The following is a 14,335-nucleotide window of genomic DNA, read 5'->3' as shown; positions in this document are numbered from 1 at the left end:
ATTCTCACCATTAATTCAGAGGCCTCCACCAATCCCTGGCTGCCACAGAGTTCTGTTGCCTAGCAACCATGTAGCCTGATGGAGGGAGGTGTGATGCTGAGGGCCAAGGTAGACAGCTCTGATCATATTCTCATCAGGAACTATCAGCCTGCCAAAGGCCATCTTCTCAGCAATGTGTTGGTAATAATGACGGTGGTGATTCATTGATGAGCGCTCTCCACAACAGGATGCATCACAGACACAGTGCTTCCACTCCTACTAACAGTGTTATTCCTACTGTATGTGGCAGGGTATCACATTTTATGAACCTGAGAAACATTTTGGTATCTGTTTTTATTGCCCAAAACAGTCACATATAATGAAATGTATAATAAGCAAGAAACACAAATGGAAAAAGGTGAGGGGAAAATTTAAAAAAAGACAATTTGGAATGTTAGCTGTGTGGAGATATATAACTTATATAACTTATTTTCTGGTTTTCTGATGCCAACATACTTCCATTCCAACATTACTACTGGTCTATAACCCATGGATGATCAGACAAGTTGGCTCGAGTGTTTCAGCTAGAATTGTTCATATTTTAGGGATCATTTGGTCTCCAATTTCTGTCCAAACTCCTTGATGGTGTCCGTGGCCTTGTCCGCAGCTTTCCCTATGGCTGCTTGAGTCTGTTTGCCGGCTTCTTGAGTAGCTTTAAAGAGTCAGAGTGAAGCAGAAGAGATATAATCACTATTAGGCTGTAGAAAATTGTTTAGATAGTAGAGTTTGAATAAGACCGTCAAACTTTTGTTATCAACTCACATGCACAATGATGGGAGTAAGATGATGTAAGTATATGTTTATGTGTCTGTAAAAAGCTCATATCCAAAATATTCAATTTAGACTGTCACTCTACTGCAACAGTTTGAAAGTCTCTAAAACACCTTCATCCAAGTAAAATTTGAGATCACTTTTATTCCTTTAGTGCTGAGGTTTATGTAAGTTGAATAATAGGCTTATGGTAATTCCAGGTGCACTTGCACATCTTCCCATGTTTCCAGCTCTTAGAGATGAGTGGAGTTTTTTGGATCATTATTCATGCCCTTTTAGGAACTCATCTTTCATCGACCATTAAACACATAATTTGGGAGCAAAGTTTTTTCATCCTCTGACAGCCCGACTCTGCCCTTTAGCCCTTATCTGCTCAAAATCACACGTCCCACTGTCACATTATGAGGCTTCAAAGACAGAGGAACGAACACGTTACCTGTGTTGGCTGTTTCTTTGGAGGAGTCTGCCACCTGCTGCACAGCATCTTGAGCTGCCTGCACTGAAAACACATCACAGGGACTTACAGTGACTGACCTCAGGAGCAGCTGACAGCTTTTGCTTTTTTTAAGTTTTCAACTCCAACTTTTTAAACAGTTGTAAAAGATAAAAATAAAATTATTTCGACAAATGACAAATCTTTGTCAAGGTTTTTCTCTGTCTACCAGACCTCACACACACCCTGTGTCATCTTATAGCTGTAGTTCTGTACCTGCAGTGTCTGTGACTCCTTTCGCAGCCGATTGGCTCGTGCTTTTCAGGCCCTCAAAGGACTTCTTGAATGAGGCCATGGCTCCTGTCTTTGTTCCTGCAGTGTCCACACATCCGTCTGAGCCGGCAGCGGCAGGAGCGGCTGTTTAATACCCTCTGTTTGAGCCCGACACCACCAAGCCTGCACGTTCCAGCCGGATTAATCCAAACAAAACCAGCCAAAAAAGGCACGATCAGACAGGCATCCCAAATATGGCAGCGTCCTGCCAAGAGCCAGAGCCCGCTCAGCAGATTCTACACATCCTGTAATCAAACCCCCAGACAAGAGTGAGCAAAAAGGGAAGCGTTTGAGGACGATGCATAAAAAATCCTTATTTCGATCAACAGGCGGAAAAACAAAACCAGTTACAAGAGCTTTAAAATCTGATGAGTGATCAATGCCAAATGTCAATTTAAACATTATCGAACAACACTAACAAATGGTTTCTTTTTTACTTTTTATTTACAGAGGATTTGTATGTCTGGCTTAACACATAAACCTTAATATTGACAAGTCCTGCAATTTAAAGCACATATTGATATGACAACCATTATGATTTCAAGACATAATATATTGATTTGTTAAAATCTTCAGTACACACAAACACACACGCACACACAAACATGTATACTCTGTCCATTTCTAACAGATAGTTTACTGGAATGATTTCACAAGCAACTATAAAGATACAATGTAAAAAACTCTTACTTCAAAAACGTTCAAATAAATTTCCAAAGAAATGCAAAAAGAAAACAAAAAACCCACAAACAGGCATTGTCGACACTTAAGGGAATATTATTGTATTCATATCTGCTTGCAACCGGACATTATTAATTTTTTCAACTCCCAATTTCTCATTGGAAGATGATGAACATCTATTGCACGTTTCTAAATACAGATACACACAAGTACAAAGTCACAAGCCCCGGCTCTAGTCTCATTTCATTGGGAGGGAATCAAGGAAATGAGACTGAGAGGACAAATCCTACACCTCAATAAATACCTACACCCAACACATTACATTAATAACATGACATTTACAATATATAATAATAAAAGATTTGTCTTGAAGGAAGAACATTTTTCAGTGGGAATGCTTTTTTGTTGTTTTTTGCAACGGGAGTATAATTGTAATAGTTTCAGCATTTGTCCTTTTTATTATTAGAAATATTATTGTGCTGCTGGTTGGATGGTGGCTTGGAATGATGCTTTTACGCTTCTGGCTCGTAATCCTGGCTCTCCTGGGAAAAGAAGAACAGATTATAAGTGACAAGAAGGTCACATGTCCTCCAGATTAAATTCATCACTAAGACTTTAATTAAAACTTAATCACATGCAATTCTTAAAAACTTAAATCAGTTTAAGAAGAATATATATGACAGAGAGCTTATGGTAACACATGATAGCGCTCTGCTGAAGATAATGATGTCACTCCATCGCAGCTGAGCTGCTCTGCTGGTTCAGTGACTCTCTGCAGCCTGCAGAGGGCAGCACAAGCCTGCACCAGCTTCAAGGGCGAGTCGTGAGCACATTCCCATCATCCTTGTAACCCTGCACACGCCTCCTCCTCGCACATGATCATAAAGAATAAATAAATAAATAAAATAACACAGCCTCCAGGAGTGTGCAATAGTCTTAGGTCATCTGATGCAGTCACAAAACCAAGTGCAATACTGGCTGGGATGGATTTTTATCTCCAAACCCTCCCTGAGAAGCTCTGCAGCACTTAGACTCCATATTTACAGCAATGCAGGGAGACCCTGACATTACCCACAATGCATGGAGGCAGAGAGCGTCACCACCACACCCATTCAGACAGAACACGCACATCGCTGGTGTAGCAAAGGATGGGGGAGGGGAAAGAGATGCGGAGGAGTGGGAGAGAGATGGAGGAGGACATGGATGATACAAGCTACTGCCTCTGAGAAATTCACTTTTAATTTAAATCTCAGGAAATATCTCCATTTTATTCCTTCAACTGATTAATGCAATAATCCACTGATGGAGGCTGTAAGTGGGAATGAAGAGAAAATCCGAGCAAATGCACTGGATAAATTCAACATGATCACAGATCATGTAAAATCTCATATTAAATCTTCCTTCAGCTGAAGCTGATTCAGAAAATTTTAATATGAGCCATGAATGTAACAGGTTTCTGGCTAAAATCATAACTGGTGCAGTGCTTTAAATCACTATACATATATATATATATATATATATATATATATATATATATATATATATATATATATATGAGTATAATGATCCTTTTCAACATTATGTGCATTCAAGGATATTTTTACATACTATTAGAGCTATTTAAAATCTCTTTTCAAAGCAATAGGTTCTGCACAGTTTGTCTCGCCCCTGACAGCCAAATTCCAAAAATAGCTATCTGTGTCAGACTCGCATCCCTCCTCCACGCACACACCGACACACACCCAACACTCTGTGTAGGTAGGTGGTGCTATATTCACTGTACTCGCTGTGTGGCAATTGGCTCGTTAAACCCTGTTTTCATATCTAGAGACAAGAAGAATTACCTCAGCGTGAGCTGTAGTGTTTGTGCAGGGCAGAAGTGGAGGGCAAGTGTGGAGTGCTACTGAAATGCAATACAGCTAAAATGTGTTACCATGCAGAGCTGGTGAATACAGATGAGTCTCCATCTACTGTGAGTGAATGGACGCGTCCCTGCATGCCGTGCGCAGCTTTACAGTTTTTTTCAAACAAGCTTTTCGCATGACATACAAATTGCTATTTATCATCATATAGTTAAATTCAAACACTGAGACATGAGATACAGAGCATAGAGCAGACGTGTGCGCTTTGTGTCGTGTAGGCTGATTACCTGCTGGGTCTCATCATATGTCTCCCCTTCTGGCTCCAGCATTGCCTCTCCCTGGCCCTCCATGGCCTCCTGCCCATATTCCTCAGGCTGCAGAGAGAGAGAGGGAACGTGATGAAGAAAGGAAAGATCCACAGTAACAGAAGCACCTCTAGATATTTCTGGTTAATTGTAGATTTTAAACCTGTTTCTTAAATTGTGACTATATTTCCTCTCCAGGAAGCATCAGACATGACATGACAAATATTTGCACGCTACCATGCTAAACTAAGATGGTGAACGTGGAAAACATTAAACTTGCCAAGCATCAGCATGTTAGCATATAGCGCCAAGCTTCACTGTGCTAAGTAGAGCTACACCAGAGCTCACCAGACCACACCAGAGTCTTAGCCCTGTTCAAAGATCGCTGGATATTTCAGAATATGCTTAGCTCTTTGACTTGAATGTAATGGTGACAGATAAGAGGAAAAATGAGAGAGGATGGGCCAGATTGGCTGGAAAAGATGAAAACAAACACATGGGTTTTAACTGAAATTAAAAATGTCTGTCAAATATATAGTTTTATTTTCAAATAAAGGATCAATGTTCTGCTAAACCTGCTGGACACTGTAGTTGTTTGCTCTTCCAACAGGACTACTGTATATTGTATATAGATTTTGTTACTGTGGCAGGTATCGTTTCACCTTGTGAGTCTGTGTGTGTGTTATCACGGCAAAATGTGGTCCTGGACACATCTACTGCAGCAGGAACTACCACAGAGACAGTCTACAACTGTGCAAGAAACTTTACAGGTGTGTAGTTGAGATCAAAACAAAGGCAACATGTTGATGGGCGTTGTGGCTGGTGTGGTCTCATCAGAAGATGGTCTGTAATTGGGAACTATTTTCAGCTCCAGATTATCACACGTTTTGATAGCCTAGTGAGTATTTATTTAGACTAGTGGGATGTTATTTGTGGGATTGACTCAAAATAAAATACAGTGTGTGTTCATGGTAATGAACGAACACACTGTACAGATGTGTTTTCAATAGTTTCTGGACAGGATTGGAGCGCTATGACACAAACTAATGAGCTTCATCAGCCTTTGGATACACAGACAATACTTGTTATCAGATCAATTCATGGTTGGTTCTGGTCTTTTTTTTTTGACTATAAGTAAAATATTGACTATTAACAGCCTTATCTTTTAATATTTAATGTGACACTGAAAATATAATAGCTTGATATCTTGACAATGTAAGCCTTAACCGTACTGCATCTCCTTCTGAGAGCTGTCCGAGGCAGACAGTGCTCCATCATTGCTGCACCTGCTACTACGAGCCCTGAAAACAAAGCTAGTGGGTCACCACACATTTATTTTTAAACCCAGCACTAATCAAGTCAATTAGGTCAGAGAAGAACAGACCATAATCCTGTGTGCTGTATCAAGCTGGTGTTATTGCTGTAAGCCCACCAACACGATTAGCATGGCCTTAAATTCTACACAGTGGGAAACTACCACAGAGACCCCTAATCAGACTGATCATTGCCTGAGAAAAAGTGAACATGGAAAATGGCTGTTTATGTGATCACAGCAGAGGGGACACAGAAGTTGTGTTTCTGATTGGTCACACATTTGAATTCAGTTGAGACTCAGTTCAGACTGTGCAGCACAAATCTCTATAGAATAATATTTTATATTCTGTTTTAAAGCACTCTCAGTCTGATATCTTATTGTATTAATGTAAGTGCAATTTTAAGGTGCAAAATACTGGCTATTTTTTTCTTTAAAATGATCTGCAGGATGGAGTTAAACAGAGTGGACAGCACAAGCTAAAACTGAAGCAAAAAGTAGCTTCGCACATGTGATAACTATGTCAGCAGTTGAGTTCTGTGGTGTTGAATTGAGTAGTTTTATCACTCAGACAGTGCCTTCCAGAAGCCTATTAGAGCGGGCTGTCAGATTTACGAGATTAGCGAGTCAGTGGAGAGGGTCCAACTCTGAAGGATGAAGGCTTAGGACAGGACGAGGACCTCCCTGTTTCACTGACAGTCTGACAGAGATAGACGAAATGTCAACATGCTGACAGCACAGGTCAAGAGTGGGTCATTTACACTGAAGAACACATTTTATTCTCATTAAACCATCTGTGAATAAAATGTGCATCAATCAAAATTATATGTTGGTTTTTCCCCCGTTCTACGTTTGTGAAAAGTCGAATCTGTTCCACCATCTTCCCTCGCATCTCCAGGATAATGGCGCGCATGAACTGACGTGAGCAGTGACATTAGCAGAGGTCAACAGGAGGGCACGGTATAGTGGAAAAGCTGTGTGTTGAAGACAGCTGATAGTCCCACAGAGAGACTGTTCAGGCACCTGAATATTGAAACAGGCTGAAGCTTTATTAGAGAGTGAAGGCAGCCATGAGCATAGTGCAGACTGTGTGGAATAACCATTCATGCTCAAGAACGCTCCAAAAACACCAAGTGTAAAACAAGGCCTTAATATAATTTCATTAAACATGAAAGGAGGATTTATTTTGTCCAATTTTATCTGTTTAAAAGCTGTCAATCAGAAGTCTACTTAATTCAAATTTTTCTAAAATAACCACGGTCGTGTTTCCTCAGGTAAGAGGAATTCAGCTAAATGAGTGTGCTGACAGCTGAGGAATAAAATAGATGAAATGCAGACTAGTAACTCTGTTCTGGAGCGTCATGCAGATTTATCGGCCGTATAAATCTGGCTCTGCTACAACCACCATCCTGTCCAGACTTTAATGAGCACAACTTACAAGAAGTTGCCAACTGTAAGCGAGCCTTGGATCTGGAACAGAGGGTTCTTTCTCTCTTGTTCTCAGGCTCGTGTCCACAATCGCAAATAAGCTCAATCCAGAATAACAGTGAGATGCTGCATTGTTACCATGCATGTACCGGCCAGTCTCTGTAGTCACTCCACTGATTTTACACATGAAGTTTAAGTAAGTTTGTCATAAGGAATACCATGGTTTCTTCTGTGGCTCTGGTGGAATTTTTTGTTTGAAGAAGTAACCCTGATGATGTCATCTATAACCCCGATGATGTCATGGTCATGTCAACTCGGCCTCTGGGGAACACAGCTATTCTTTTGTTCCTTTTTTCATTTTTACACACAAAGTATTTATTTCAAATGCATTTTGAAGTTGTACTTCATATATCTGCACCTCGACGACACACGGTTTAGTAAAGCTGAAAAAGCATTATTCCACTTTTTAAATATTTCAGTTTTACCAGTCTGTGTTTTTCAGAACAACACAGACGCAACATGTAAAACACCAACATGGTTTCACAGTCCAGACCCAACACATTGCGATACTTTGTCTGAAACAGGAAATGAAATCGTGCGTAACAGGTCAGAGTTAATCATGTTGATGACTGTAATGTCGTACATACATTCATGTCAGTGGGGAACTCGTCCTTCTTCACTAGGCCAGTGGCAGCAGCGATGTTCCCCATAGCCCCAGTGGTCTTCTCAGCCACTAGAGTCAGACACAACATAGTACACACACACACACACACACACACACACACACACACACACACACACACACACACACACACACACACACACACACACACACACACACAGTTTAACATTATCTCAACAGATTCTGCAAACAGATTAAAAGCATGTACATGATCTTAGCTCATTAGCTTCGTTGTAGCTTTTTTCCCAATTGATTATTGTACATAATAACAACTTACACATTTACCCCCTGGAACAATGAACCATAATAAATTTGCCATTTTCCAGTTAGAGGTTTCTTGTCACTGTAATGAAACTCAGCTTCTTACTGCAACAGTAATGATGTTAATGTTTGACAAACAGAGTTAAAAACTCACCTGAGCCCACGCTGTCTTTGGCCTTGCTACCTGAATTAACAAAAAACATGAAATGAGTTAGAAAAGGTTCAGATTCTTTTGCAAATCAAGTAACACTTTGCATGTCAAGATTAGTTTTCTTGTGTGTGTGTGTGAGTGTGTGTGTGTAGATAGACTAACCACCAAAGCACTACTACCATCAGTCAAAGTGAAATAAACAAAAGGTCCATGATTTGACAAGTCAGTTGGCAGTTGGCATCTCCCTGACACTGTGATTCATGACATATTGATACAGTTGGCCAACACGACGGACAGCAGTATTAACTCAACGTTACAGCCTCCTGTTCATAACTCCTCACATTATAAACTGGGAAATGAAACTGCCATAATTAACTTTGAACTCTGCAGACCAATTACTCTTTATAAAAGTCCAGAAAACAAGTCACAACTTGTGGAACTCTTGACCACTCTACGTGACCACAATGTAAGCTGCAGCCTCTCATTTTGAATTCATAGTTTGCCACAGCTTTGCTGGCACAACAGAACAGTCATAGTTTCTGCACTGGGCTCTCTTGCTACTTTTATTGAGAGGAGTTATTAAACTTTGAAGCTCATTTAAAGCACAACCAGGACATTGTTCAGTTCTCTGACTGACCTCATCCATCTACACCATACTCCATCGAGCTATCTGGGCAATCTGTGCACCCACTGGTCCTGATCACTCAGGCCTTGTCATCCTCCCTACTGTGCACCAGTCACATGCCTTATTGGTCCCTGAGGGCCTTTAAAAGCCAACTGAGGAGCGATGAAATGATGATGAAGTACAGAACCTTCTCTACAAACGGCAAGCCTCACAGCAAAACATACATCTAAGAAATCCATCCATTTAAGCATCGGCTGTGGTGAAGTGCTGCGACACCAATGGATGGTAGCTATAGCTGTTATACATTAGTAGTATAACTAGTACAAATGACTATTGATCTTTTCAAGCGTCCCCAAAAAAACAACCTTTGACAAATTGTTGTCTGTGACATTTTCCTTTAATGAACAAAAACAGTAGATTTAATGATAATTTTTGAGAAGTGTGTTTAAAGTCATTTAAGTATTTACATAAATACAAAAGGATCTGCAACATTTCAAAAAGTTTCATCTGTTGCAATAGAAAAGTCTAGTTCTTGGGTGTGACTTTTCTGACATGTTGAAAGTTAATGATTCATTTCCTTGCTGGCACATGCTATTCATCACTTTTAGTGGTATGTATGTAAATGTAAATTCACTCTTGAACATATGAAATTATTATCCCCTAAACATGATAATAAACATTAGCATCAAAGTAATGATATATGTTTACAGATGTTAACAGATGACTAAGACTGTCTTATTTTATAACATAATTTGAGGCTGTTGCTATTGTTTAGATAATATTAGTAACAGTAATTATTGCCTGAATTAAACTGCAGAAAAGCTGCCATATACTGACACTGATACGGTGTGACTGCACGGTTTCACAAAACTAATTACACTGATTTTAAAATAAATAAATACTCCACCGTGTCATAGTAGGGTACGTACATGCTGTATGAATGAGACTGTTGAGTGACATTAAATGGCATCTAGTGCAGCAGGCCTTTCTCATTTCCGCCTCTCCTTCTTGACTTACTCAGGCTGGCTGCTCAGCTCAGCTGGGTGGGCGGTCTGCAGCAGCAGCAGCAGCTGTCAAAAGGTGGGCCACAGACCTATCAGATCACTCTTACCCCTCCTCCAAGAGGGGCCTTCAAGCAAATCATACGCAGCTTTCTAGGGCACCACCACGCTCAACAAGCAGCACGCAGAAGCACACGGATGCCACAGAAATGCTCCTTTCTCTCTCTGTGCGCAACGGGCAAAAGGCAAAAGAATGAGGCGTAACACGCACAGGATGAAAACAAGCCTGCACATGTTGTGACATGTTTAGCTGTGCTGATGACTGACAGCGGCACGGTGCTAAATAACTAGGGTAATTGGATTCCATCTCCTTGCAGACACATTTGACAACTTCTCTTGGAAAACCCTACGTACAGTCACCGAATCAATGGTACGAGCTGGTGACTGGGGAGCGACCAGCAGGGGGTGTCACTGGAAATCTGGGCCCTCTGACAACAGCTCAATGACTGACAATATAAATATCTGTAATGCCTGGTAGGTTCCAAGGCCTCTGCCCAGCTCTGGGTCCCCTGAGTCACCCACCCCTCCTCCCACTCACCCCTAACAGACCAACTGGAGGGTACCAAGCAGAGCCAGCCGATATAGAAGAAAATATTTATCATAAACAACATGGTGACATTTGTCAGTGTGAATATATAGTTATTGAAATATATGAAACCACATTAAATACACACCTATCTGTGTGCTACATGACATATTTAGAGAGGAGACAATTAGTCCATTAATGGCTTACTCGATCAACAGATAATTAATCAGCCATTATTTTGATAACTTTTTAATAGTTAACAGCCATTTTCCAAGCAAAACTGCCAAATATTACCTCTATCCAGCCACTGCTTTTTTTTTTCTTATGTAACTGTAAATCTTTGCATTGTGGATTGCTGGCTCACAATGTTCTGACATTTTATGAACCAAATTGAATAATCAAGAAAATAATCTTCAGATTAATACATGATTAACGGATTCCTTACCTGCAGCTCTAGACATATTTAAACCAAAACTAGATGACTCAAATCAGGTCTTCTGAATTGTGGTTGAAATCATTATTAATTGTTGATTTCACACCATTAAGAAATAATCCTCAATTATTGCCCGGCAACACAGATAATTAAATTATGCATAGCACTACCTTCACAAGTGAAGCATAACAGAAACTGAACTGGAATTTGACGACTGTGAAAGTTTGTCTTTTGTAATGTTATGAACACAAGATGAGATCATGTTTTTGTCAGTTTGTGTTTTATCTTGGCCCAGCTGCTCTTTCAGGTGTCCGTCTAATAGTGATTTAAAGCAAGTGATACAGATTGGGTCAATAATCTCAGCCATGTACTCTGCCACATATCTGTGTAGATATGTTTAATAGTGTTTAATTACAATTTAGGCAGCAATGAAAAGGACAAAAGCCTTTAGCCTGTGCCTCCAGGAGGTGATGGCGGGTTTAGACTGTTTTACAATCTGCTGCCATCCAATGCACGGACATCTAGCAAGAGCTGCTCCCACCATCCTGCTGCCCCACCCCCACCCCTGTTCCCGTCTCCTGCCTGTAGCCCAGTCAAGTCGGGCGAGAGGGCATAAGGACATTCAGAGCCTCGTGTCACATCAGCTACATCAGAATAACTCTTTATCCTAGTGTATCCTTTGTAAAACTACCAACATTTACAGAAGCGAATGCTAGATTACCGATTTTCATATGATGATTATTTACACACTGCATCAGCCTGCATTAGTTAAACAAGATATTGATCTGCTGACAGGCTGGCTGATTCATCAAATTACTGCTGCTGCAATAATCTACACTCAATTTGCGTTCAGTTATTCTTCACCATACTCTTTACTGTGAGACATCTGTCATTTTAACTAACACCACACATTTCGTCCAATAAAATAAATATAGCTACACAGAGGAAACCAGGGAGGTGTAATATTGTCAACTGTATTATGATGTTAAACAAAGAGGTTAAAAACTAAGCGGTACATGCAGCCTGCTGGTTTCATGCATGTATGGGGAAGCAGGATTCTGCCAATAATCGAGGCACTAAAGGAAGTTACTGTATAATTTAATCATTTGTTTCAGTTTGTTTCAATTTTCTCTCTGCTTATTTGCTGCTGTTCCTGCATGAAGCAGGAACATTAGCAGTCTAAATGATTTGTGTGTGTGTGTGTTTTGTGTGTGTGTGTGTGTGTGTGTGTGTGATTTGCATGCAAATAAGCTGCAAAAACAGATTTGTGATAGTCTTACCTACAAACATAACTCCTTCTTTAGTCTTTTCAGCTGCAACTGCAACTCCTTCCTTGGTCTTCTCTGCAGCCACAGCCATCCCCTCTTTTGCTTTAGACAAACCTTTCATAAACACATCCATCTTGGCCGAGCTACTGTGGAGAGATGGACCATACGTGCTGTCAGTCACTGTGTGCACATGTGGTTTTTTAGCTTATTTGATGGCATGAATTATATTTATTTGCTCATACAATTAAAAAGTAACTTTCAGGAGATTATTTCCATCTATTTCTACAATGCCCTGTGGATTTCAGTTTAACATAAGACCATACGTTATGGTGAAAGAAGGCAGCACCGCCTCCTGTGGCAGATCCTGAGAGCTGCAGTCCAGCCATCAGGCTGTAGTAAAAACCCTCTGTTCACTCATGCATTCAACCCCTTTTTCACATCCTCGTCAATGCATGAAATATTCAAAGGCAAATAGATTTCAATGAAATAGTTAATTGTGGAGGCGCTCATTAATTATTGCTCGCCTGTAATGCTACTCTCGGTAGCAGCGAGATGACAGGACTGCGCCTGGGAAAAAGCACAGGCCTTATCAAGAGACTGTACAGCATATTACACTAGAAGGTGGCATTTATTGCAAGAGCTGCACAACGTTGCTGGGGGAAGGGAAGCACGATGTCAACTATGATATCTGCACGCATCAGGCAGTTAACGTAGAATTATGTGGATGTAATCTGAGCTTGTCGGATCACACGCAAGGAAACATTTTGATAAAATACACTGGGCACCAGACTAGCAGCTCGAATTATATTCTTGCATCACACGACAGTCCTGCAGAGTCGCATCCTGGATGTTGCAGGTCAAGCCTTCAATTACTACATGTACCAATTTACGATGTCCACCATTTCTCACGTTTGCATACGTGCCTGGCTGAATATCTTTGCCTTTGAATTGTCTTCCACACACAATTCATATCAAACCGAGACACAGAGCAACAACATTCATATTACATACATATATATGCGTGTGTATATAGGAATGTGGGTTAAGAGCGTTAAGTTATTTTAGGCACAGTGCAAAACAGTGCCTTCCCATGACGACGCTTACATGCATGGTCCTCAAATGGTAGTGACCTCTATATGCTTAAAAATTAACATTAATAAAGCATAGGAAGAGGAAAAAAATAGTTCTTACCTATTTGCAAAAAGCCTTCGACTTGTCCCCTTATGATTCTGTCGCACAGTCGACTCAAACTATCGTCTAAATGGAAGATATCTTCAAATGATCACTAGGTGGGCCTTCCTCGGGCTGATCTCCACCAACAGGGACGGCCCCCTTCACAGTGCGGCTGAGACTATCACGTCCCCCCTCCGCCCCCCACCCCCTCCTCCCCCCTCCCCTTTCTCGCTCCACCATCACTGGCTCCCTCCACTATTGATCACCCTCAGATGTCAACTAGTACGGTAAGGAAAATATGCTTAACAGAGGCACAGTAGTCATCCAGTCCATTTTCTACTGCAGCACTCCAGTGTCCATATTGAAAGAACATGTAATGTGGCTGTAATGTGAATACATAGGAATATTATACTACACTATGGAAATCCAATTGAGCACAATGATGTGGGTTCTGGGCAGACACAGTCCCACTATGAACACTAGACATTGTAGGCAATGAGGGTGAAATTATTACTCCTATTTATTGACTATTATCCAATAAAAATAATGCTAGAAATAACTCTTTCCTCAGCCTACTTGACTGATGGGTTCTTGTGGACTCCATTTTGGATTTAACTTTGCCACCAACACCCCTTATTGCAATTAAAACTGGTATCACTTTTTCATTTTGGCTTTCATTAAGAAATATAACCACCACCCTCTGTAAGTGTGATGTCTTATAGTTTGTTGCATCCTTTAATTTTAATTGCCCCAAATAGCCAGCTAACTCCTTGACAGTTGTCTGTGATGGATGAATTAAAAAACAGTCATCACATGTAGCCTATGTGTAATGTGCCAATACTGACATGACTAGAACTGCATTGACCAAGCATGAGTGTGATCTGAGGGTGATACCATTTTGTGGAAGAGATGGGGGTGGGCTCATTTAGCATGGAGCCTCATGAGGCTGTGCTGAATATTGATTTTTTGACCAGAAATTGAAGTTAATTGA

The 14,335-nt window shown here is 40.6% G+C and overlaps 1 protein-coding gene across 2 annotated transcripts; it reads right to left on the bottom strand.

Moving 5' to 3' along the window:
* Nucleotides 1-2,001: 2,001 nt before the first annotated feature.
* sncb (synuclein, beta) lies at nucleotides 2,002-13,523 on the bottom strand. 2 transcript variants are annotated; one of them, XM_056381978.1, is made up of 6 exons: nucleotides 13,363-13,523; nucleotides 12,184-12,317; nucleotides 8,262-8,291; nucleotides 7,812-7,897; nucleotides 4,407-4,493; nucleotides 2,002-2,799 (listed from the first exon to the last, which is right to left on the bottom strand). In XM_056381978.1, the coding sequence occupies exons 2-6, from the start codon at nucleotides 12,302-12,304 to the stop codon at nucleotides 2,770-2,772; spliced, it is 354 nt and encodes a 117-aa protein (XP_056237953.1). In that variant the 5' UTR covers nucleotides 12,305-12,317; nucleotides 13,363-13,523; the 3' UTR covers nucleotides 2,002-2,769. The 2 variants fall into 2 exon arrangements, with proteins under 2 accessions (XP_056237953.1, XP_056237954.1); XM_056381979.1 differs by having other exon boundaries at nucleotides 12,184-12,314; nucleotides 13,363-13,515.
* Nucleotides 13,524-14,335: the final 812 nt, after the last annotated feature.

This window comes from Seriola aureovittata, chromosome 8 (genome assembly GCF_021018895.1).
Source record: "Seriola aureovittata isolate HTS-2021-v1 ecotype China chromosome 8, ASM2101889v1, whole genome shotgun sequence".
In the NCBI taxonomy this organism is placed as follows: Eukaryota; Metazoa; Chordata; class Actinopteri; order Carangiformes; family Carangidae; genus Seriola; species Seriola aureovittata.
This window is presented reverse-complemented; position numbering and strand designations above follow the sequence as displayed.

Bases quoted from the DNA above. Each gene is read 5' to 3' on its own strand.
- sncb (XM_056381978.1), bottom strand. From the start codon at position 12,304: ATGGATGTGTTTATGAAAGGTTTGTCTAAAGCAAAAGAGGGGATGGCT. The intron at 4,494-7,811 runs GTATGTACGACA...CTCTCTCTGCAG, and splicing joins AGTTCCCCACTGACATGAAT to CCTGAGGAATATGGGCAGGA. The intron at 2,800-4,406 runs GTAATCAGCCTA...TTCTTTTCCCAG, and splicing joins CATATGATGAGACCCAGCAG to GAGAGCCAGGATTACGAGCC.